Genomic DNA, 21,290 nt, shown 5'->3' with positions numbered 1-21,290 from the left:
TTTTTTTTAGATGAAGTCTCGCTTTGTCACCCAGGCTGGAGTGCAGTGGTGTGATCTCGGCTCATTGCAACCTCCACCTCCCAGGTTCAAGCGATTCTCCTGCCTCAGCCTCCCGAGTAGCTGGGACTACAGGCACATGCCACCATGCCCGGCTAATTTTTGTATTTTTAGTAGAGAGGGGGTTTCACCGTGTTAGCCAGGATGGTCTTGATCTCCTGACCTCGTGATCCTCCCGCGTCAGCCCAAAGTGCTGGAATTACAGGCGTGAGCCACCGTGCCCGGCCTGCCCTTGGACTATTGACTTAGGTATTCTCCGTCATCTTGCACATTGCAAACGTGGTTGTCGAATTTGGTGGAAAGGTTTAGTCCTTAGAACTCGGCTTTTCTCCTCAGAGTTCCCTCCCTCAGAGATTCTATCTGTTCTCATTCATTCTACCTAGGTCCACCTCTATGTGGATGTCAGTTGATCTCCCTCAGAGGCACTTCTCCAGGATTTATTTTCTCTAGGTATAACATTTAGTTTTGCCTGTATAGTTAATCTTGCTCCAATCTTCCCAATTTCCCTTTCATCATCAACAGCACCACTGATTTCCTGATGCTGCACATTTCCAGTCTTGGAATTACCTTTGATTCTTCTTAAGCTTGTCACTTCCAAATTATTTTCAAAATTCTCTTCACCCTAACTCCACTGGGCCCGTTAACTTTGTCCACTGTTTCCTCCTCTCCCTTCTCTGTCCCTATGTGACACCAGAGCCAGATTTTCTTTCTAGATTTTCTCTTTCGTTGGGTGTGTAAGTATCCTACTCGCCTCCTGCCCAGGCGTGTTGCCGGAGGATGTTGCCAGCAGGCTGAACACACATGACAACGTGAGGCTCAAAGTCAGGAAGGAATCCTTAGCGATTATTTTACAGTTGAGGGATGAGATGCCCCGGGTGGACAACCCTCTGGTTCTGGTCACAATCAGCCAGCCTCTCGCGCTCCTGCACCCCCTCCATGACTTCGCCGTGGTAGATGTCTTCCTTCCTTCACACCTTTGGTACGGACCCAGCCTGCACCGCGCGCAATGCCGCTAGCGCCCCTCAGAGCCCCAGCTCCCGACCACCCGCCGGAGAATTCCGAGTCCCTCAGGAAAGCAGCTCCCATTGGCCAGCCCGGCCCCCTCCCCGCACCTCATTGGCTACTGTCCTGCAGGTCCCGCCCTCTCGGCGCCTCAGGTTCCAGCGACGGCTTAACGGCAGTGAAGTGAAAAATGGCGGGAAGGGCCGCCTCTGAGCGGACCGTGCATCTGCGCAATGCTGGCTTGGGAGTCGGCCGGTGGTGGGGGAGCCCTCGACGACAGCCTCAAGGCCTGCCGCTCCTCACGCGCCCGGCTGCCACCAGACCATGTGCTCAGGCAGCCGCGCGCTCCACCGCTCCGGGCCCGGCGCTCCACGCCGATCGGACGGGCGTCGCTCACACCACCGAGGCGAGCCCGGACACGGAAGCCACTTTGTTGTCCTCGGCCCAGGGCTGCAGGTTCTGCAGAGCGAAGAGCGACGAGTTGTGCAGGCAGAGAGGGTCCGGGGGCAGCGGCGGCCGCAGCGGCCGTGGCAAGGCGTCCTGCTGCAGGTGCAGGAGCAGCCGGCCCGCGCGGTGCCGCTCGGCCTCGCGCTCCTCCGCCGTCTGGCGCCTGGGGAAGGGAGACGCGGGGTCAGCGGGGTCGCCTGCCGCCTCGCTTCTCACCAGGCCCGGCCCGGGGACACCGTCCGCCCTCGCCCGCGCCGCGCCTCACCGCCACTTGGTGCGTCGGTTCTGGAACCACGTTTTGACCTGTGCGTCGGTCATGCGCAAGGCCTTGGCCAATGCCGCCCTCTCCGCAGAGGCCAGGTACTTCTGGCGCAGGAAGCGCCGCTCCAGCTCCAGCACTTGTGAGCGGGAGAAGGACGTGCGCGGCTTCTTCCTTTTCGGAGGGGTCCGGTTTTGGTAGGGGTGGCCTATGCGGCGCGTCCCAGAGAAGGGCGAGAGCGCAGCTACCGGGAGGAAGAAAGAGCAGGGCAGGGTTTGCAGGGTGGCCCGAGGTACCACTAAGAAGGCGCGCCGCTGTCCAGGCCGCAGAGATCCCGCGCCCTGTCCTTACCCGGATCCTAAGCATCAGCCGAGCCCTATAGCCAAGAAAGGCCCTTCCCCTGTAACTTCACCCTACCCTCCCCGCGCGTGGACAGTGGGACTGCAGAGGAGGGCGCGGGCACCGACGGCAGCTCCCTCCCCATCGCCTCTCGGAGGCAGGACCCAGAGATTCGAGTTGGGGGAGGATCCCCTGGGAGGATCTAGTGGGAGGTGTGAAAGGGGTCCTTGAGTTAGAGCAGAAAGCTAAGAGATGAGGAGACGGGGTCAGAGTCGGGCGTGACGCTGGAGGGGTCAGACAACCTCACCCGTGAGCCGGTCCTTGGCAAAGCGGCGGCCGCTGTCCATCCAGGGGAAGGTGAGTCCCGCTAGGCCTCCGGCGCCGCCCAAACCCGAGGGTCCAGGCACTGCAGGCGCCCCCGCCGCGGGCGGCGGCACAGGCAGCGGGCGGTGCGCAGGGACGCGGATCACGCCGGCCGGGCCCACTCCGGAGCTGCCGGGCAGCGGGGCCAGTGAGCCAGCGGGACCGTAGCCCGAGGCTCCGTGGTATCCACCCGAGAACGCCCCACTCTCCCCATGACCCTGGCCCCCGCGACCCGGACCTAGGCCGCCCCCAGGGGTTTCGGGGCCACTGAGGATCTGATCGATGCCGAAGCTGATTGGCTCGTGGTGTGGGAGGTTGTGTGGACCCAGCATCCCCGGCTCCATCGGCCCGGGCCGAGAAGAACCGCCGGAGGTTCGGTGGTTGGGGAGGATGCCTCAGGCAGCTCCAGAAGCCCGGCGGCGGCGCGCTCCGAACAGTGGCCTCAGGGGCCCGCGGGGCTGGCCAAGGCAGGGCGCCGGGGTCCCCAGAACAGCAGCATCCCTGTGCACCCGGAGCAGCCGCGCCCGTGCCAGCCGCTGCCGGGCGTCCGCGGAGGGACTTGCATCCCGGGGGAGCACGGCCGACTGGGGCCCCTGGAGCTTTCTTGCTGGCTCTCAAGCGCAAATAGACGCTGGGCTGCCGGGGCCGCTGCCCGAGTCCCGGGTGGAGAGGGTTGGCCAGCTCCGGCTGGGGCAGTGACTGAAGGATCGGCCCGGGTGGGTAGTGGGGGCTGGGGGTAGGGCAGGGGCGGGGCCCAGCAGTTAAAGGGGAAGGGACGCCTGTTTGCGCCAAGCGCAGGGGGAAGGCTGGCTGGTGGAGATGTGCGGGGCGGGGGACAGGGGGCCAGGGTGTTAGGAACCAGGCTCAGCGCGGGAGGGGCCCGAGCATGGGCCGCTGAGTCAGCGGAGATGCTCACCGCGCCTCCATCCTTGCTGGCCTCCGCCTTTGGGTTGCCTCCGCCTTTGGGTTGCCTCCGCCTCACCGGCTTCCTCCGCAGGTGCCTCCTCCCCCAGCCCCCACTCTTCGCCTGTCGATGGATCCTGCTGGCCAACTCCCGGATTCGTTGTGGTCCCCGCCTAAGTGCCCTCGAAGACCAAATCTCGTTGTGGTTTCCCGGCTGCGTAAGAAGCGGCTGGGGAACGGCGCCCGGTGAGCTGCAGGCCCAGGAAGAGAACAGGTGTGGGAAGGGGACGGCAAGGGGCTAAGGGAGGGAACGGCGGCTTTGGGCCGGCGACCGTGGTGCGCCTTCCGGCCTCTCCTGCAGGTCCCCCCCCCAGCCCTGTTCATGCGCACCGGTAATTGATATCCCGTGTTTCTTAGAATTTCGATTTTCCGAAATCCGTGTAAACTGGACCATGGCTCAACCCCGGCCAAATCAGGCCGGCGGGTTCTTGGGACTGGCGCTCTACCCTGGACCCCAAGTGCAGGGAGTCCCCAGTGCAGGACTCTGCCCCTCCATTCTGTGCCTAGGAAGTCTGTTCTCACACTCTTCCTCCTCAACGGCGGGAGGGCGAAATCTCACCACAAGAGACACGTGGGACCTCACTGAGGCCTTGGTTGGATCCTGGCCGCCTTGTTTCCCATAAACATTTTACCCCACCCAAAATCAGAAAATGGCCTGGAGCTGTCAGAGAAGGGAGGTGGGGAAAGACCCAAGGCGCTTGGTGACCCTGTGACCTCTGGCCGTGGATCCAGGAGCTGGGCGTGTGTGAACTCTGCGTCCTTCCCGGGGATGGGACCCCCGCCGGACGGGCCCCTGAGCCTTAGACCCGCCCCCGCCGCCGCCCTGCCCGGTGCAGGCCGCCGTAATCGGGTTAGCTGGGCCGGAATTACATTACCTTCCCCGGCCCGCCCCGGCCCCCGGGGGGGCCCTGGCGCCTCTGAGCCGGTGAGACTGGGCTCAGAGAGGGGGGCGCTTCTGCCATCCTGCGGTGGCGATGGCGGGTGGGCACCAACAAGCAGCTCAGCCTACCTCTGACACGTGGTAGCAAGGACCTTACTCTGCTGTGCCAGCCCTCTACCCTCGTCCCCAGCCCACCCCGCTGTTCAGCTCCATCCTGCTGGTTTCCCGTGTAAACCGAAAGGCCTTGTAAGTCTAGAAGCTGGATCTCCCTGGGAGCACTGATCTTCAAACTGATTCTTCAGGATCCCCTGGGAAAGACTCTGCCCCCTCCTTTCTCCCCAGCAGATGGGCTGGCAGCCTGGTGCCTGGGGCAGGGTGAGGGGGTCTTTTCTCCCCTGGGAACCAGGAATGATATTTGGGCATCTGGGCAGGAAGATGAAGAGAAAGAAGAGTGAGCTCTGTCCACCAGCCCTACCAGCCCTCCAGTGTTCTCCGAAGCCTTATGTCTAGAGGAGGTGAACCATAAATGGGAGAGAGGGCAGTAGGGGTAACAGTGTCAACTTAGCGGGTGCAGTGGCTCACGCCTGTAACCCCAGCACTTTGGGGGGCTGAGGTGGGGGGGGATCACAAGGTCAGGAGATTGAGACCATCCTGGTTAACACGGTGAAACCCCGTCTCTACTAAAAATACAAAAATTAGCCGGGCCTGGTGGTGGGTGCCTATAGTCCCAGCTACTTGGGAGGCTGAGGCAGGAGAATGGCATGAACCCAGGAGGTGGAGCTTGCAGTGAGGCGAGATCGTGCCACTGCACTCCAGACTGGGCGACAGAGCAAGACTCTCAAAAAAAAAAGTGTCATCCGGGCGCGGTGGCTCAAGCCTGTAATCCCAGCACTTTGGGAGGCCGAGACGGGCGGATCACAAGGTCAGGAGATCGAGACCATCCTGGGTAACACAGTGAAACCCCGTCTCTACTGAAAAATACAAAACACTAGCCAGGCGAGGTGATGGGCGCCTGTAGTCCCAGCTACTCGGGAGGCTGAGGCAGGAGAATGGCATGAACCCGGGAGGCAGAGCTTGCAGTGAGCTGAGATCCAGCCGCTGCACTCCAGCCTGGGCGACAGAGCGAGACTCGGTGTCAAAAAAAAAAAAAAAAAAAGTGTCGACCTCCCCCATCTTGACCACCTCTACTATCCAATTTGTCCAGCCCCTCCTCAGCCCTGCTCACAGCCTGTTCTGAAAGAGGGTGGAAGGCTCCTACCAATTTAGCAGATGTATTTTCATCTTAATGGAGAAGACAAACAACATTATCACCTCCCATCCCTTTACAGAAACCCATGCACTTTTCTCAGCAGTAGAGAGGGCTACAAGGAAGCATGAACCTGTTTAGTCCAAATCTTCAGGTTGGGAGCAGTGACTCACGCCTGTAATCCCAGCACTTTGGAAGGCCAAGAGGGGCCGGATCACCTGATGTCAGGAGTTCAAGACAGACCAGCCTGGCCAACATGGTGAAACCCTGTCTCTACTAAAAATACAAAAAAATTAGCTGGGCATGGTAGCAGGCATCTGTAATCCCAGCTACTGGGGAGGCTGAGGCAGGCGAATCACTTGAACCCGGGAGGCAGAGGTTTCAGTGAGCCGAGATCACTACTGCATTCCAGTCTGGGGTGACAGAGCAAGACTCCATCTCAAAAAAAAATCTTCCTTGATAGCAAGGGCTGGATTCCCCCAGATGGGAACAGGGAACCTAGGGAGATAGCAAAGAAATATAATCTCTGAATGGGGGGCTGTGTGCAGGTTAGGAGTTTGCTAGTCCCTTTCTCTGCTCTGAAGGGTGAGTCTGGGGGCAGGGGGGCAGGGTAACCAGTGTGTCTCCAGCCAACCTAAATAAATCCTTGAATGAGTCAGTGAGTGAATCAACAAATGAAAAAAAAGGCAACATTATGCAGACCCGTACACCCCTGCCTTTTGAGTTCAGCACAGATGGTACTGCCACCCAGAGACTGTCCGACTAATCGTTTAAGAATGGTCACATAGGCCGGGCGCGGTGGCTCAAGCCTGTAATCCCAGCACTTTGGGAGGCCGAGACGGGTGGATCACGAGGTCAGGAGATCGAGACCATCCTGGCTAACACGGTGAAACCCCGTCTCTACTAAAAAACACAAAAAACTAGCCGGGCGACCTGGCGGGCGCCTGTAGTCCCAGCTACTCGGGAGGCTGAGGCAGGAGAATGGCGTAAACCCAGGAGGCGGAGCTTGCAGTGAGTGAGACTTGGTCTCATTGGTCTCAAAAAAAAAAAAAAAAAAAGAATGGTCACAAACTCAGTAGTTCATACAAGTCTTCTGGGGAGTTTTAAAAATATTTTAGTGCCCCACTTCAAGAATAGATGGCATCCAGCTATGTCACTCAGACCACAGTCCTAGGACTTTCTCTTTTTTTAAAAGACAGAGTCTCACTATGATGCCCAGGCTGGCTGACTGGCCTCAAACTCCTGGGCTCAAACAATCCTCCCACCTTGACCTCCTGAGTATCTAGAGTTACAGGTGTGTGCCACCACCCCAACCTGGCTTGAAATGTCCTTTCTTCCCTCCTTGAATCTGATTCACAGGGAAAGGATTGTTCCTGCTGGTTTATGTTGAAGATAGAGGTGCTGGAATGAGTGCCCCCTCATACACACTGCTTTGGATCTATCTCACCATGTCCTGTGTGTCCGTGGCTCTCATCAACTTAGTCTTTCCTATGACTCAACTGTCTCAGATCTTTATTATCTGGACAGAATCTTGGCCTGAGTCTTCAAAAGAGATCATGCTTTTCCTTTCCTTTCCTTTTCTTTTTACTTCATGTGTACTGCCTCCATTTCATCATAATTTATTCTTAACTCAGTGCAAGCTGCCTTCATTATAGTAACCCTTTCTCAGAGAGCTCCAGTGTTCAGTATCCCTCCTCCAGGACTTCCCTGACGTGTTTTACTTTGTTGGTCATCAATTATTTTTTGAAGTGTCCCTTCTTTTTGCTTCTGTAATATCTTATTCCACATCTTTGGACTTTCGTAGTCACTGCTTACGTTTTTCTTCCACTGATTTGGCTTCTTCCACTGAAGACTGTGAGTATTCTTCAGAGCTCAGACTTAAGCTTTCTTTTTTCTTTTTTTTTTAAGACACGGGATCTCACTCTGTCGCTCAGGCTGGAGTGCAGTAGCACGATCATGGTTCACTGCTGCCTCAACCTCCCAGGCTCGAGCAATCTTCCCACCTCAGCCTCCCAAGTAGCTGGGACTACAGGTATGCGCCACCATGCCAGGCTAATTTTTGTAGTTTTTGTAGAGATGGAGTCCCACCATGTTGCCCAGACTGGTCTCCAACTCCTGGGCTCAAGTATCCATCCACCTCAGCCTCCCAAAGTGCTGGAATTACAGGCGTGAGCCACTGCGCCAGGCCTTAAGCTTTCTTTATCTCTACATCTGCTCAAGTTTCACCCATTCCAAAAGTCCCAACTCTCATATCCAGCCAGATAACTCTGAGACCTCCATCCCTGGTTTGTTCTGACACTTCAGCCCCACCACTCACTCTTCTAGCCTTCTAACAAGCTCCCCCTGCTTCCCTAGAGCCACCTAAGTCCAGCAGGCTGGAGGACATGCTTCCCTCCAAAGCTCTTCATTCACCCTCTTACCCAGGCCTACCAAGCCAGGTTCCTGGCTACTTCCTCCGATTATACTTTCCTTTGAAATGTTTCAGATACAGCCCTTCCTTTCCATTGCCATTGCTAAAACCCTAATCGAGACTGTCATCACCACCACTTGGATTCATTCATGTATTCATCCAGAAAATTTGTATTGAACACCAACTATGCAGCTGGCACTGGAGCTGTATCTGTGAACACAACAGAGGAAAAAAATCCCTGCCACTGAGAAGCTTATAGTCTAGTGGAAAAGGCAGATGAAAAACTAGGTAATATGTTTTCTAGAAAATATTTTTTGAAAATAACTAGAAAATATTTATATTAGAAATGTATATTAAATAATAATAAATGCTAAGAATGCTAAAAAAGCTAAACAAAAAAAAAAAAAAAAAAAGCAAGGAACTGAAAGGGTGGGTGAGTTGTTATTCATCTAGAGTGATTACAGAAGCCTCATGAGTAAAGACCTGAAAGAAGGAGGGAGCCATTTTGGATACCTAAGCATTTCAAGTTGGGGACACAGTGGAAGGATATCCTGGTGTATCTGAAGAGAATATGCAGGCCCTTGCACACCACTGTAAGACTTTGACTTTTGGCCGGGCGCGGTGGCTCAAGCCTGTAATCCCAGCACTTTGGGAGGCCGAGACGGGCGGATCACGAGGTCAGGAGATCGAGACCATCCTGGCTAACACGGTGAAACCCCGTCTCTACTAAAAAAATACAAAAAACTAGCCGGGCGAGGTGGCGGGCACCCGTAGTCCCAGCTACTCGGGAGGCTGAGGCAGGAGAATGGCATGAACCCGAGAGGAGGAGCTTGCAGTGAGCTGAGATCCAGCCACTGCACTCCAGCCTGGGTGACAGAGCAAGACTCCATCTCAAAAAAAAAAAAAAAAGACTTTGACTTTTACTCTGATTGAAAAGGGAAGCTCTCAACAGGTTTTAAACAGTAAAAAAGAAACAACCTAATTTTTCAACTTTATTTTTAATAGCTTTCTTGAGGTATAATGGACATATAAACTGCAGATATTTGAAGTGTACAGTTTGATAAGTTTTGACATATGTATATACCCATGAAACCAACATCACCATAAAAATAATAAACACATCCACATCTCAAAAATTGTCCTTTGTGTTTCATGTTTTATCAGAATCACTAGCTCTGAGAAACATAGCACTGAGCTGTTATGTTGAGAACACGCAAAGGGGGACTCAAGGAAAACAGTCAAGAAGCCACTACAGAGGATAGTGACTTGGACCAGGGAAGTAGGTAAACAGTGACTGTAATGAATAGTTGATTAATCACTAATCTCATAACTTCTTGCTGCATATTCACTCCAACTCCCTCTGAAGAGAAAATGAACAAAAATGTCGCTTTCACAGGATAACCTCCTCCCTTCAAAAAAGTCCGCTAGCTCCCAATTGCCCTCAGACTAAAAATCGCAACTCTTTACGGCCCTGCTTTTTCTATTACCACTCTCAAATCTACATCTTGACCTTCCTGTCCTCTGGTCATCCCCCTCCACGTCCTTTCTATTTCAGCACACTTCCACCCCCTCCCCCAAGTCTAAATTGTGCCCAAAGTCCCACTTTCTCCGGAAAGCCTTTTTGAGGTCTCCATTAGAATCTCTCCCTTCTCGAATCTCCAGTTACATTTGATGTTAATACCTCAAAGGAAATTTATCCTTTTTTAAGTACCCAGGGCCGGCGGTGTAGAGCTCTCGACCATCCCGCGTAATCCCCAAGTGCGGGGCTGGGCCTATGCTACTACAGGCGCTGGCTGCCTAAGCCCGTCTGTGTGTGGCAGTGTCCTAGTCGTCCTCCCCTCCTCCTTCGGCATCTGCTCTGCATTAGTCTGTCCCAGGCCTCCGCAGGCGCCGATGATTAAATCATCGTCATTAACCAGGGCCTGCCCCCCCATCCCCGGCAGCAGGGGGAGAATGGGGGGATAAGATCACTACCAAGTCCCTGGGGGTCTCTCCCTCCCCATCCCCCGGCACCCTCTCCGAGACTCTGCAAAGCCCGAGAAACTCCCTCCGTGGAGCGGGGAGAAGGCCCGCCATCTGGATGAAGCTCCGCTCCGCGGACGCCGACAGGGCGGCATTACGAGGAGATGACCCAGGAGGGGCTTCTTCAGCAGGGTAATCGTCACAGAAGACCGACCACCCTGAGCGGGTAGCAGGCACGAGACTGCCGGGCCTTTGGGGGTAGGAGGGGGCAGTCTTTCGCAGGCTCCAAAAGTTAGTCTTGAGGTCGCTTAGGGTCTATTATGATGAGTTCTACAGGAGGCTGAAGAGATAGGACCCTTCCCTATGCCCCCCACCACTCCTTAATTACGGATTGAGGAGGGGAGGGGCCGGTGGGGCTCAGGTGAGCACACGGGGAGAAAGGAACGTGGGCGGGGCCTCACAGAGGGTGAGCGAATCCGAAAAGACCTAGAACCTCGTTGCTGGGAGACAAGTCCCGCCCTGCAGGCGGCACCGGAAGTGGCAGGCTGGGATCAGCCTTTAAGATGGCGTCTCCTCAGGGGGGCCAGATTGCGATCGCGATGAGGCTTCGGAACCAGCTCCAGTCAGTGTACAAGATGGACCCGCTACGGAACGAGGTGCAAGGGCGGCAGGGTTACTGCTGTGGTCGGCCAGCGGTGCGAACTGGGGCGGGCTAAAGGACGGGCGGTGGCTGGCCGTGCGCCCAGTGCGCCTGCGCAGAGACTGAGTACCCAGTGCGCCTGCGTGATTGCGATCGGGTTGCCAAACTCCTCTTAGGACGCCTGCGCATTGTGTCGCCGACGTTGTGTAGTCTCCCCTGGGAAAGGAGGGTCAGGCGAGTCCACGTGAGGGAAGCCCCCGCTGTGCGCGGAGCCCTCTGCTGGGCAGAGGGGGAGTGCCAGCCCCCTGGAGCTCATCCCCGGCTGATGGCGCAGGACGCGGGGCTTGGCCGTGGAGTGTGATGAAGGAGGCGACCCCCAGAGTGGGAAGGCGCACGGGTTGGGGGCTGAGGGTGGATGGTTGGTGACGGAGGGTGTATCTTCAGGAGGAAGTTCGAGTGAAGATCAAAGACTTGAATGAACACATTGTTTGCTGCCTATGCGCTGGCTACTTCGTGGATGCCACCACCATCACAGAGTGTCTTCATACTTGTGAGTGCCTTGGAGACTGCCTAGTTCTTCCAGTCCCTAGTCTTCACCAAGCCGACTGCCAGCTTCTGTGCGGCCTGCCCCACGAATCCAGGCACCCCACCCAGCCCATGAATCCAGTTTCCAGAGGGCCTGAGAATCTGGTTTTCTTTTCCTGCAGTCTGCAAGAGTTGTATTGTGAAGTACCTCCAAACTAGCAAGTACTGCCCCATGTGCAACATTAAGATCCACGAGACACAGCCACTGCTCAACCTCAAACTGGACCGGGTCATGCAGGACATCGTGTACAAGCTGGTGCCTGGCTTGCAAGACAGTGAGTGACCACCCTGACTTTGAGGGGCTTCTTGAGGACTAATTGCTGAGTGGCAGCTTGAGGTGACAGGGGCTTTGGTAGGAATCATGTAGGCAGAAGGCCAAAGATGAGGGAAGGACAAAGAGTGAGGAAGGGCTAATACTTTATTCTCATATTTCACCTTCTTCTAGGTGAAGAGAAACGGATTCGGGAATTCTACCAGTCCCGAGGTTTGGACCGGGTCACCCAGCCCAGTGGGGAAGGTATGTCCTTGGCCGCGGGAGAGTAAAGCCCCCAGAGCATTCTTCTTGCCCAGTTTTGCTCTCTGGGGAAAGAGGAGTATGGAATGTGTGCCACCAGCCACCTCACTACCCTATCTTTCTCAGAGCCAGCACTGAGCAACCTTGGCCTCCCCTTCAGCAGCTTTGACCACTCTAAAGCCCACTACTATCGCTATGATGAGCAGCTGAACCTGTGCCTGGAGCGGCTGAGGTAGGAGAAGGTCAGGGGTTGCAGAAGGTGACAGTGCCAATGACCCAGAGCCAGGGAGGGTCTGGGGGAGAGGCTGAACAGTGAGTGAGTGCCTACCCCCTTGAAGAGAGTATATCATGGCTTTGGGTGGGGGAGAGGAGGAAAGATAGGGTTCTCTAACCTGTGTCTATTTCCCCCCAGTTCTGGCAAAGACAAGAATAAAAGCGTCCTGCAGGTGAGAAGGGCTGAGGGGAGGGCCTCTCTAAGGAGACTCACCTCCCATGGCCCTTCCCTCACACACCTTGCCCTCTTCCCTCCCCTCCCTGCTCCCAGAACAAGTATGTCCGATGTTCTGTTAGAGCCGAGGTACGCCATCTCCGGAGGGTCCTGTGTCACCGCTTGATGCTAAACCCTCAGCATGTGAGTAGTCTCACAGTTGGTTTCTTGGAGGGGAGAAGGGGCTAAGAAAGGAGGGACAGAGTCTAGGGTGGACCAGGGTAGTTTTTGACCTGCCAGAAAGTTCCTAAAATTATACCCCCGTCTCCCTCCTAGGTGCAGCTCCTTTTTGACAATGAAGTTCTCCCCGATCACATGACAATGAAGCAGATATGGCTCTCCCGCTGGTTCGGCAAGGTAAGCCAGGCCACCCTCCCTGGCTTCACCCCCCTTCAGACTCCCCCCAACCAACCCACAGTCCCCAGGGGAAGGGTAGGCTGAGGGGGCCCTTTGGATAATATAATAATACTCCCCACTGACTACTACTTCCTCATTCTCTCCTTAGCCATCCCCTTTGCTTTTACAATACAGTGTGAAAGAGAAGAGGAGGTAGGGGCCAAGCCCCCACCCCATCCCACTCCCCTTCCCTCCCCAGATATTTATGTGAAATGAACTGCAGCTTTATTTTTTGAAATAAAAACTTTTAAAAAGCACCTCTCTTCCTTATTCTTCCTGCCTCACACTCATGCTGTGTCCTGCCTTCTTCAGAAATCCTCTGAGTTTCATTGTGAAGAAGGACCTGTGCTCTATGGCCATGGGCCCTCAATGTCTTGCCAAAGGAGAAGGGTAGAGGATCCCGATATGTGTGAAACCAGGCCTCCCACACCACTCTTTTTGGTGATGGGAAGCCTTCCTCCAGGGGTGCTCTCGGCTGTCCTTGTATGCTGCAGCATACAGTGCGGGTGCGGGCCTCTTAGGAGATGTCCTAATTCAGCGGTGGTGAGAAGGCTGGAGTTGGACAGTGGCTGCTGCAGGATTGAACAAGTGAGATATTTTAAAGAAAAATCCAAAGAATTGTGTTATAGTTTTATAACTTGGGGGATGGGGACAAAAAGGAGGGAGAAGTCTAAAAAACAAATGGGGTGGGGCCACAGGGATTGTCAGAAGTGGATGCTTGGCTGTCCATACAGAATTCAACAAGTACTTGGGGACCGAGACTAGAAGTCAGGATGGGGAATAAGTAGCTGAGGAGGAGAGGGAGCTGATGTGGAGGACAGCAAGGGCAACTTCAAGGAACAAGAGGGAAGCTGCAAGGCACCAGCTCCATTAATTGAGCAAACATTCCTTGTCTGTATGCCATGCCAGGGTCCTTGATCTATGGTCCTCTCAGTGGGGTAGCTAGAAACTTGCCCAACTGCGACAGGAACAGAGGCCAAAGCAAAGAGTTCCGGCCTGCTGCCAAATCTGGGACAAACTGTATGGAGGCACAGCATGTGCAGCCAGAACCCGAGTTAAAACCTAGGTGCCACCCTGGCTGGTCAGACTTCACGGCTTCTAGGGGGTTGGTTGTGCGAAGCTGTTGAGGGCTGAAGGCGCTAACCATCAAAGATGGAGGTAGGGTGGCAGAGGATGGGACGGGAGGGTAGGGAGTGAGTACAGCAAAGGCGGCCTCAACTGGGTAAGAAAACTCCAGACTTGTGGGAAAGGCCTGAGCTCGCATTGGACACTCTGGGGTGCCACAGTCGGACTGGGTATCCGGGAGACCTCCGCCTCTCCGCGCGGATGAAGAGGCTGCAGACGCCCAGGAAGAGCTCGAGTGCGTGGGGCATTGATGGGGACCCAGGTGAGCACACCGCGGACGGCAATGGGTACGCTTCTTTCCTGACATGGTCTCCAAGATTACCAAAGCTTCCAAACGTTTCCAGGGAATGCCTCTCCCCCACTAGCCCCCTCCTCGACCTCCTCCAGGAACACGCCAGCTCAGGGCTCCCCACTCCTCTTCCTCCGAATTGAAGCTCTGTGGGGTTTGCAGTCCAGGCGAGTACGTGGCAGCCAGGGCTGTTCTTCAGGAGTTTCTGCGCAAAAAGGAGTTTCCTAGGAGTGACAGGGGAGTGGCATGGGCTCAAGGGAGAGTGGAAACGCTCCCAGGGTTTTGCAGGGGCCGAGCAGCTGCGGGAGTTGGGGAGCAGTCCGACTTGGTCTCCCTGGAAGGCCCTGCCGTTGGGGCTGGGCGGCAGCTCGGCGTCGAAAAAGCCGGGTTTGAAGATTAATGGGCCCGAGGCCGGAGATTCTGAGAACCAAGTCACGGGACTTGAGGCCCTTGGTGACTCACGCCTTGAGGCCAAGCAGCGCGGAAGGCGCTCTGGCCGGATCTGGGGTGGGGCCCCGCCGAGCCTTGGTCTAGTCTGTCAGCAGTGGCAGCTGCACTGCGTCTCCCAAGGTGGCTGAAGCTGGCCAGCTGCAGGCTCCGCGCCGCTCGTCCCCGGCCTATGGGTCCATTCCCCACTCCCACCCGGACCCCGGGGTCACCCGGGTCTCCGTCTGTGCCAGGGAGGGAGAATCACGCCCAGGGTCCTCTCTGGCTTCGAGCGACTGAGAACGCGCCCGGACGCGGCGCGGCGCGGCGCTCCGGAGTCAAAGGAGAGGCGGCGGCAGGACCACCCCAGGGCGCTGTCTGCACCCCCGGACGCTCTCGGCCGTGCTGCGCTTCCGGGACAAGGCGTCCGTTCTCCCCTGGGGGCCAAACCTTGCCTCTGCCCACCTTCCTCAACCCCGCCATTTCCAGGACTCACACGCAAAGGCGACAGCACCAGGATTTGCTCCAGCCTTTGGCACAGAGGAGGACTGGTCCCTCTGTCAGCCTGGCCAATCATTCCCAGGGCTTGATGGGAAAAAGGACTTCCCTAGAAGTGATTATTGCGGAGTTGGGTGGAGAAAAGTGTCGGGGAGGGCGTCGGAGTTTCCCACCGCTGGCTGCTTCCCCACCCGCACACCCGGGAGGGTGGCGGTGGGAGCACAGAGATCTTTGCAAAACAACGTCCAGGGCGCAAAACAACTCACAGGCCTGCCGCGCCCCAAGTCATAAAACTAAAATGTAAGGATCGGTTCACCCCGCAGTAGCTCTTTTTGAAAGAGAAAACAATCCCAGAAGTGCGCGGGACGGACGGACGCCCCTTCTCACGCTCCTCCGCCTGGACTTTTCTCCCTGAACTCCCACTTCCCTCTCACTCCGGTTCACGGACGTTTTCTAAGCGTGGGGAGGAGGGGGGCAAGCTCTTCTCTGAGATTGTCCACCTCCCCAGGGGGTTATTCTGAGGGTCCTCCAACCCTCCTACACACTCACAGAATTCAGTGGAACGTCCGGGCCAGGCAATCTGAGACTAAAGGTCGTTTATTGAGCAGGCCTCCGTGCCACCAGTGGGGAACTGGGTTGAGCAGGGGCAGCCCGGGGTGGAGGAACCCGCCGACGGGGTATGGTGGATGCAAGATAAGGTGGGGGTAGGGCTGGGGGATGAGAATGGGAAAACTGAAAGGGGAGGTGTGAGGAAGCATCCTTAAGTGGGAATGGGGTGCCTTCCCAAGAGAGCGAATTTGGAATGTGGGGATCTCTACAAGGGGAGGGAGTGCAGGGCCCCAAAACGTCTGAAGGCACAATAAAAGAAATCTGAGAAGGTGGGAAACACAAAAGATTGCCTGAGGATGACGGGGAAGGAAAACCGTCGGCCCTGCGGGGCCAGTGGTGAAGGCTGGCCTCCGTGCACCTCTTGAGAAGGATCCTGAACAGGGAGGGTTCCACCCGCGGGTGGGAAGAGGCGAGCACCCGGGAGTTTCTGCGCTTCCAAGCTGGGGTTGGGGGTAGCCTATAAGACAGCGGAGTGAGTATCCCCTCCCCAACCTAGAACAAGGTTTAATCTCTTAATCTTCCTCATTAATCACTCACCCTCCTCCTACCCCTCTCTGTGGATCCGGTTTCGCCCCAGCTCGAGTTCCAGTACTGGGAAAAGTCCCCTTCTGTGGCCCCACGATCCCTTGGACTAGTCCCTGGCCGCTATGACGACCTTAGAGGGGCCTCTGCTGTCCTGGGCCTCCTCCCTTTGCTAGTCTCCACTTCCATCTCCTCCCCCAAACTCATGTTTGGGAGCTGTCCAATCCCAGTACCTGAGCCCAGCTGCAGAGGGGAGAACCAGGCGGGAGAGATGGAAGGGGCTGCAAGGCACAGGCCCATAAGGAGAGCTCCACACTCCTCACAGGCACACGCAAGTAATTGAGAGCAGAGGTAGAGACAGACACAAAAGCCACATAGAGGATGCATGCGTGAAGGTTGCAGCGTCTGCTTGGTGACATGCCTGGGATGCAGTGGGGCAGTTTCTGCTGCCTCCAGAGAGCTGCTTTATTGCACATTAAGTGAAACCACTGGGATGGTTTCCAGAGCTGAGGCCTGTAGCCCAAAGATCTCTCCAGGCCCTCCCCTGCCCCTCACCATTAATAACCATTTAACAAGGTCCTGAGGCAGCTCAGCTTTCCACCATGGCCTGGCTCTGCACTTTGATCCAGCAGTGGCCCATCAGGCTTTAAGTGTGTTGCTCAGCTTTCCAGGAGGGCATTGTGTGAATGTTGCGGGTGGGGGAGGGGTGTTGTTGGAGTCAGCCCTTTACCAAGAAGACCCTATGAAGGTACCTTCCCATCTTTGTCAAAGAGTCTTTGGCCCAGGTGCCTTGGATCTTCTAAGCCCTGTTCAGGGAACCCCAATTACATGCTGCAGTTGCCTCAGGGAATAGACAGGTGGACTCTGTGCACAGATGGTGGGAGATGCAGCAGTCTACAAGGAAAGTGACATAATGGACAGTCCAGGAGGGACTGGTCTGGTTCTTCGTGGCACTGTTTTAAAAAGCTAGAAGCACATCAGTTTCTAACTTCCCTGGGCAGCAAAGCTGCAAGCTCCTCAGGAGTGGCAGGGCTTCCCTGCCTCTGGGCTGTGAATCCTCCAACTGTTTGGGGTGGAATGTAGGAACAAAACCCATACCTTGCTGGGTCTCCACTGCTGAGGCACCGCTGTCACTGAGCTGCCTTCTTCCTACAGAGGAGGGCTGCAGGTGCTTACCCAGGTATGAGCCCAGAACCAGTATAAGTGTGGCAGATAAAACCCAGATTAAATAGGAATGAATACACCAGGCCTCACAGTTAGCACCTGCGTTGTCAGGACGCCTGTCCCAAGATCCAGTTGGGTCGGCAAAGTCTGCCCTTCAAGTCTCTCTTCTATGGGGAGTGACCCCTCTCTGGCCAGGGCACCTTGCTCCCGTTGGCAGTTTCTGAGCCTCCGCAGGCTGGGGAAACCATACATACCTGAACTATGGGAGCTTAAGAAGAAGAAGACAAAGACAGACAAAATCGACTGATTTTGCCAGTCCTCACTGACAAAGACCCCTCCTGGGCAGTTGCACCAGTTTGGAGTTCCCTGGGTCTTCTCTCCTGCGGCCCGGGTCTCCTGGCAGCTTCTCTGTGTGTTCTGACTTCGTCAGGCGGGGCGGCCTCGAATCCAATCACCTGTGCTTGCTTCTTCGTGGCATCCCCACTACTCCCAGTTGCAGTCGCTCTGCCAAGCCAGGTCCTCCCAAGTGTTGCGCCCCCGACCCACGCAGCACTAATCACTTCCAGCCGCCAGGACCTTTTAAATAACGTTTCTCGGGGGTGGGGTGGGGAACAGGGAGCCAGGTTAGGAGACTGAGGTCCTAGCTGGGATCAGATATCCCAGCACAGTCAGTCCTGATAGCCTTCCTCAGAACTTTGCAAATCCCAGCCGCTGGGGCCAGAGAAGGCAATTTTATCGTCTACGAGTTTATGAGCCAGAGCGGCTGCTAGGCGGGGAGTCGGCGGCATACAGCGTCTGGAGGTATGGCCCGGCCTGACTGTGCACGGTGCAGCACCCCGCAGCGCGGAGCAGCCCCGCGGCCCTGCTCTGAAGGGTAGTTTGGTCGGCTTCTGCTCTCCGCGCCTGCCCCAGCCTGTAGAATTACCCTCCCCGGACATCTAGGAGCTCCAAACCCACCAGGGCCCAGGGTGGAGAGGTGGAGACGCAGGAGGAGGGGCACACGGGACTCGGGCCCAGAGCCGGGGGCGGGTCCGAGGCTAGGGGCCCGGATCGGGCGCCAAGCGCTGGGGCCCAGGCGGCTGCGGAGCCGAGCGCAGCGGGCAGCGGGACCGCCCCAGCCCGGCCGACCATGAACTCGGGACGCGAGCCCCGAACACCCCGGACACTCTTAAGCATCGCAGACATCCTAGCCCCGGGCATGGTCCGCCGAGCACCCTCTGCGCCGCAGCTTCCAGAGTCGGGTCCGGGTCCAACCTCGCCGCTGTGCGCGCTGGAGGAGCTGACTAGTAAAACTTTCCGCGGACTTGACGCGCGCGCTCCGCAACCCTCTGAAGGTATAGAGCCGGCAAGGTCGCGGACTCTGACTTGGCCTTTTCCCCACCTCTCTCCTCCTGGTTCCCGGTCTCAAACCTTTGTCCCACCCCAGGCCACCCACCCTAATCCGTCCCCTGTCCTCAGCCCACATGCCAGGACTCGCACCTGCGACTTCTCACCTCTCTTCCGTTAGTCCCTAGTTTCCGCGGCGGCTCCGGAAGGCCGCCAGTACCGCAGGGAAAGGGCAGACTGTTGCCAACTGAGCTACCAGTTGCTCTGTTCCCTGTAGGCGGGGCAGTCGCGATAGAGAAAGGCAGGAGAGAAAAGAGACAAAAGGCTTGAGCCGCAGGCGGTAAACGACTGAGCCTGCAAGGGAGGCACAGAAAGCGCTGGAAAGAGGGTCGAGTCTCTCCGGGTGACCAAACTCCGCTTCAAGGCACTCTCTTCTAGAGGGGAGTCAAGGAGCAGAAAGTCCTTGGCGCAGCATTGGGCGCGGGACTCCGCACTCTGCCTTTCCTCGCTCTCTGCACCTCATTATCTTCCCTTTTGGGCTAGAGGAGCGGGCTCTGGTGTCACTAAGGAACTGTAAGCCGAATGCCCCACCCTATCCATGGAAGGGCATGATCTAAGCCCTATTAACACCGCCACGCTGGGTCGGCTGCCCTGACTCTTACTCGCCTCTGGTGTCACCCTCAACCTATAGCCTGCTCAGCCTGAGGCTCCTAAAAGCCTCAAAGGCTCCACCCCAGAAGGTTTGACTCTGCACCCGGTCCCCTCTGAATCATCCCTCCCTTCCTTCACTTCCTTGCCCCTACAATACGCCCTCAGCCTGCTGCCTTTCGTACCCTTGTGGCCAGCCCGCTTTGCGCCTCCTATCCCCACCTGGACCTGACTCCCGGTAAGGGATCACAGTTCTGGTCCCCATCCGCCTTCCTGGCTCTCCCTCTACTTTCCCCACCGCCACCGGCACAATGCCACCCCCAATTTTTCTTTCCAGGCCGCAGCCTGATTCCCGGTGGCTGGAAACTGACCCCCTCCCTATCCCTGCAGGGCGGGCAGCCGCGGATGCGCTGGGCGCTGGCCCTGCCGGCCGCAAACGGCGCAAGTCACGCACGGCGTTCACCGCGCAACAGGTGCTGGAGCTGGAGCGGCGCTTCGTCTTCCAGAAGTACCTGGCTCCGTCCGAGCGAGACGGGCTAGCTACACGACTAGGCCTGGCCAACGCGCAAGTGGTCACTTGGTTCCAGAACCGACGAGCCAAGCTCAAGCGCGACGTGGAGGAGATGCGCGCCGACGTCGCCTCGCTACGCGCGCTGTCCCCCGAAGTCCTGTGCAGCTTAGCACTGCCCGACGGCGCTCCAGATCCCAGCCTCTGCCTCGGAGCCGCCGGCCCTGACTCCCGGCCCCAACTGTCAGACGAAGAGATACAGGTGGACGATTGAACACAAAGCTGCCGCCAACCCTGGGCTCTGGGGTCCGGGACTGCTCACCTCGTGCTCTGCCTCCTGCCCTAGTTCCAGGGTGGAGGAAGAAGGTCCACTTGGGCCTCTTCCGGCCCACAGTCCAGACGCTCACCTTTTCCCGGGTTTTTTTGGAAGTTTGCTTTGTTGTTTGAGACAGGGCCTCGCTCTGTCGCCCAGGCTGGAGTGCCGTGGAGCAATCACCACTCACTGCTGCCTCGACCTCCTTGGCTCAAGCGATCCTCCTGCTTCAACCTCCTGACTAGCTGGGATTACAGGCGTGCAGCCCCACCTCAGGCTAATTTTAAAAACTTTTTTTTAGAGAGGAGGTCCCGCTATGTTGTCCAGGCTACCTTTCCCAATATTTCAGAATAAAGTCGAGACTCTGCCGCACCATGCCTCTATTCAGACGCCCGTCATGAGCAAAGAACAGTAAAATCTGTAAAGTGCTATGGAGAGTCTACACTTGGCACGTGCCAGGCCTTTCAATGCAATGTTTCCTTTAGCCCTTATAGCAACCTTTAAGGTAGGTAATAATTACGCCATTTTTACAAAGTAAGAACCCTAAGGTCAGGTTTTAGACCCAGCATCCAGCCAGCCTTCAGAGCTGATGCTTACCAGTCTACCAAGGGGAAGTCACCGGGCCTAAGTGAAAGACAGCGGGGTCTTGGCCCACCTACTCTGTGCCTGGGAGACCTTGATTCTAATCCCTAGGTTGGCCCCAGAGTGATGACATTGTTTCCCTACTCATAGGTCATTTGTTAACGGGTGCCTGACCCTTTCCCCATCCTGCCAAAAGAACCCTCCGCTGGGACACAGGCAAAGAGATGGGTGCCCAGAGAGGCCACACCCCTACCTGGAAGACCTCTGCCAGGCCCCTGGGCTGGAAATGTTCCCACTATGATGGTGCCAGCAGCCAGAGGGTGGAAAGGCCTGGCCCCCTGGGGTGAAGCTTGGAGTAGTGGCCTTGCCTGGTAGGGATTCCAGCGTAACTCAGCCAGTGGACATTTCTGACATTCATTTATTCCACTGGTGATAATTACCCTCCTGCAGTATGAGGGGAAAGGAGGGGGAACGCTCAGTAGTTGCAAGCCTTCCCCTCCCCAATGGTCCCAGCCAATCTACAGACCAAGCTCAGGTGTCTTTCCTGCTTCCCTTCTCTCCTGTCAGTCCTCCAGCTCTCTACAGACTTTCTCCTGCCTCTGCCTAAGTGTGACAACCCCACTTTCAAGGAAGCTCCATGGGTTCAAGGGGGGTCAGCTAGGGCCTTAGTTGCAGGTGGAGGGCCCAAGAGAGGATATTCCTTGGGGAGTGAACAAGGCTGGAAGGCAGA

The 21,290-nt window shown here is 56.5% G+C and overlaps 4 protein-coding genes across 7 annotated transcripts; 2 read left to right on the top strand and 2 right to left on the bottom strand.

The window, feature by feature from the left end:
• Positions 1-480: 480 nt before the first annotated feature.
• Positions 481-3,476, bottom strand: TLX2 (T cell leukemia homeobox 2). Of its 3 annotated transcripts, none has more exons than XM_026456439.1 (3): positions 3,384-3,476; positions 1,772-2,009; positions 481-1,669 (listed from the first exon to the last, which is right to left on the bottom strand). In XM_026456439.1, the coding sequence occupies exons 1-3, from the start codon at positions 3,392-3,394 to the stop codon at positions 1,229-1,231; spliced, it is 690 nt and encodes a 229-aa protein (XP_026312224.1). In that variant the 5' UTR covers positions 3,395-3,476; the 3' UTR covers positions 481-1,228. The 3 variants fall into 3 exon arrangements, with proteins under 3 accessions (XP_026312224.1, XP_023043816.1, XP_026312223.1); XM_023188048.3 differs by lacking the exon at positions 3,384-3,476 and adding an exon at positions 2,412-3,168; XM_026456438.1 differs by lacking the exon at positions 3,384-3,476 and adding an exon at positions 2,412-2,492 and having other exon boundaries at positions 1,772-2,306.
• A 6,956-nt stretch (positions 3,477-10,432) lies between these two features.
• PCGF1 (polycomb group ring finger 1) lies at positions 10,433-12,807 on the top strand. The gene is made up of 9 exons (XM_023187997.2): positions 10,433-10,584; positions 11,013-11,118; positions 11,276-11,428; positions 11,599-11,670; positions 11,794-11,899; positions 12,080-12,113; positions 12,212-12,298; positions 12,431-12,511; positions 12,660-12,807. The coding sequence occupies exons 1-9, from the start codon at positions 10,492-10,494 to the stop codon at positions 12,705-12,707; spliced, it is 780 nt and encodes a 259-aa protein (XP_023043765.1). The 5' UTR covers positions 10,433-10,491; the 3' UTR covers positions 12,708-12,807.
• Positions 12,808-13,174: 367 nt separating this feature from the next.
• On the bottom strand, positions 13,175-14,873 carry LOC111523440. The gene is made up of 2 exons (XM_031934222.1): positions 14,688-14,873; positions 13,175-14,499 (listed from the first exon to the last, which is right to left on the bottom strand). Exons 1-2 carry the CDS (start codon positions 14,871-14,873, stop codon positions 13,765-13,767), a joined length of 921 nt encoding a protein of 306 aa, XP_031790082.1. The 3' UTR covers positions 13,175-13,764.
• A 106-nt stretch (positions 14,874-14,979) lies between these two features.
• On the top strand, positions 14,980-20,350 carry LBX2 (ladybird homeobox 2). Of its 2 annotated transcripts, none has more exons than XM_031934215.1 (2): positions 14,980-15,172; positions 19,548-20,350. In XM_031934215.1, the coding sequence occupies exons 1-2, from the start codon at positions 14,980-14,982 to the stop codon at positions 19,937-19,939; spliced, it is 585 nt and encodes a 194-aa protein (XP_031790075.1). In that variant the 3' UTR covers positions 19,940-20,350. The 2 variants fall into 2 exon arrangements, with proteins under 2 accessions (XP_031790075.1, XP_023043767.1); XM_023187999.3 differs by lacking the exon at positions 14,980-15,172 and adding an exon at positions 18,143-18,517.
• Positions 20,351-21,290: the final 940 nt, after the last annotated feature.

This window comes from Piliocolobus tephrosceles, chromosome 15 (genome assembly GCF_002776525.5).
Source record: "Piliocolobus tephrosceles isolate RC106 chromosome 15, ASM277652v3, whole genome shotgun sequence".
Lineage (NCBI taxonomy): Eukaryota > Metazoa > Chordata > Mammalia > Primates > Cercopithecidae > Piliocolobus > Piliocolobus tephrosceles.
This window is presented reverse-complemented; position numbering and strand designations above follow the sequence as displayed.

Coding starts and splice junctions, on each gene's coding strand:
- TLX2 (XM_023188048.3), bottom strand. CDS start 2,811: ATGGAGCCGGGGATGCTGGGTCCACACAACCTCCCACACCACGAGCCA. Junction 2,010..2,411: donor TGCCAAGGACCGGCTCACGG/GTGAGGTTGTCT, acceptor TCCTCCCGGTAG/CTGCGCTCTCGCCCTTCTCT. Junction 1,670..1,771: donor AACCGACGCACCAAGTGGCG/GTGAGGCGCGGC, acceptor TCCCTTCCCCAG/GCGCCAGACGGCGGAGGAGC.
- PCGF1 (XM_023187997.2), top strand. CDS start 10,492: ATGGCGTCTCCTCAGGGGGGCCAGATTGCGATCGCGATGAGGCTTCGG. Junction 11,429..11,598: donor GGTGCCTGGCTTGCAAGACA/GTGAGTGACCAC, acceptor ACCTTCTTCTAG/GTGAAGAGAAACGGATTCGG. Junction 11,671..11,793: donor CACCCAGCCCAGTGGGGAAG/GTATGTCCTTGG, acceptor TATCTTTCTCAG/AGCCAGCACTGAGCAACCTT.
- LOC111523440 (XM_031934222.1), bottom strand. CDS start 14,873: ATGGCGGGGTTGAGGAAGGTGGGCAGAGGCAAGGTTTGGCCCCCAGGG. Junction 14,500..14,687: donor CGCGTCCGGGCGCGTTCTCA/GTCGCTCGAAGC, acceptor CACTGCTGACAG/ACTAGACCAAGGCTCGGCGG.
- LBX2 (XM_023187999.3), top strand. CDS start 18,313: ATGAACTCGGGACGCGAGCCCCGAACACCCCGGACACTCTTAAGCATC. Junction 18,518..19,547: donor CGCTCCGCAACCCTCTGAAG/GTATAGAGCCGG, acceptor CTATCCCTGCAG/GGCGGGCAGCCGCGGATGCG.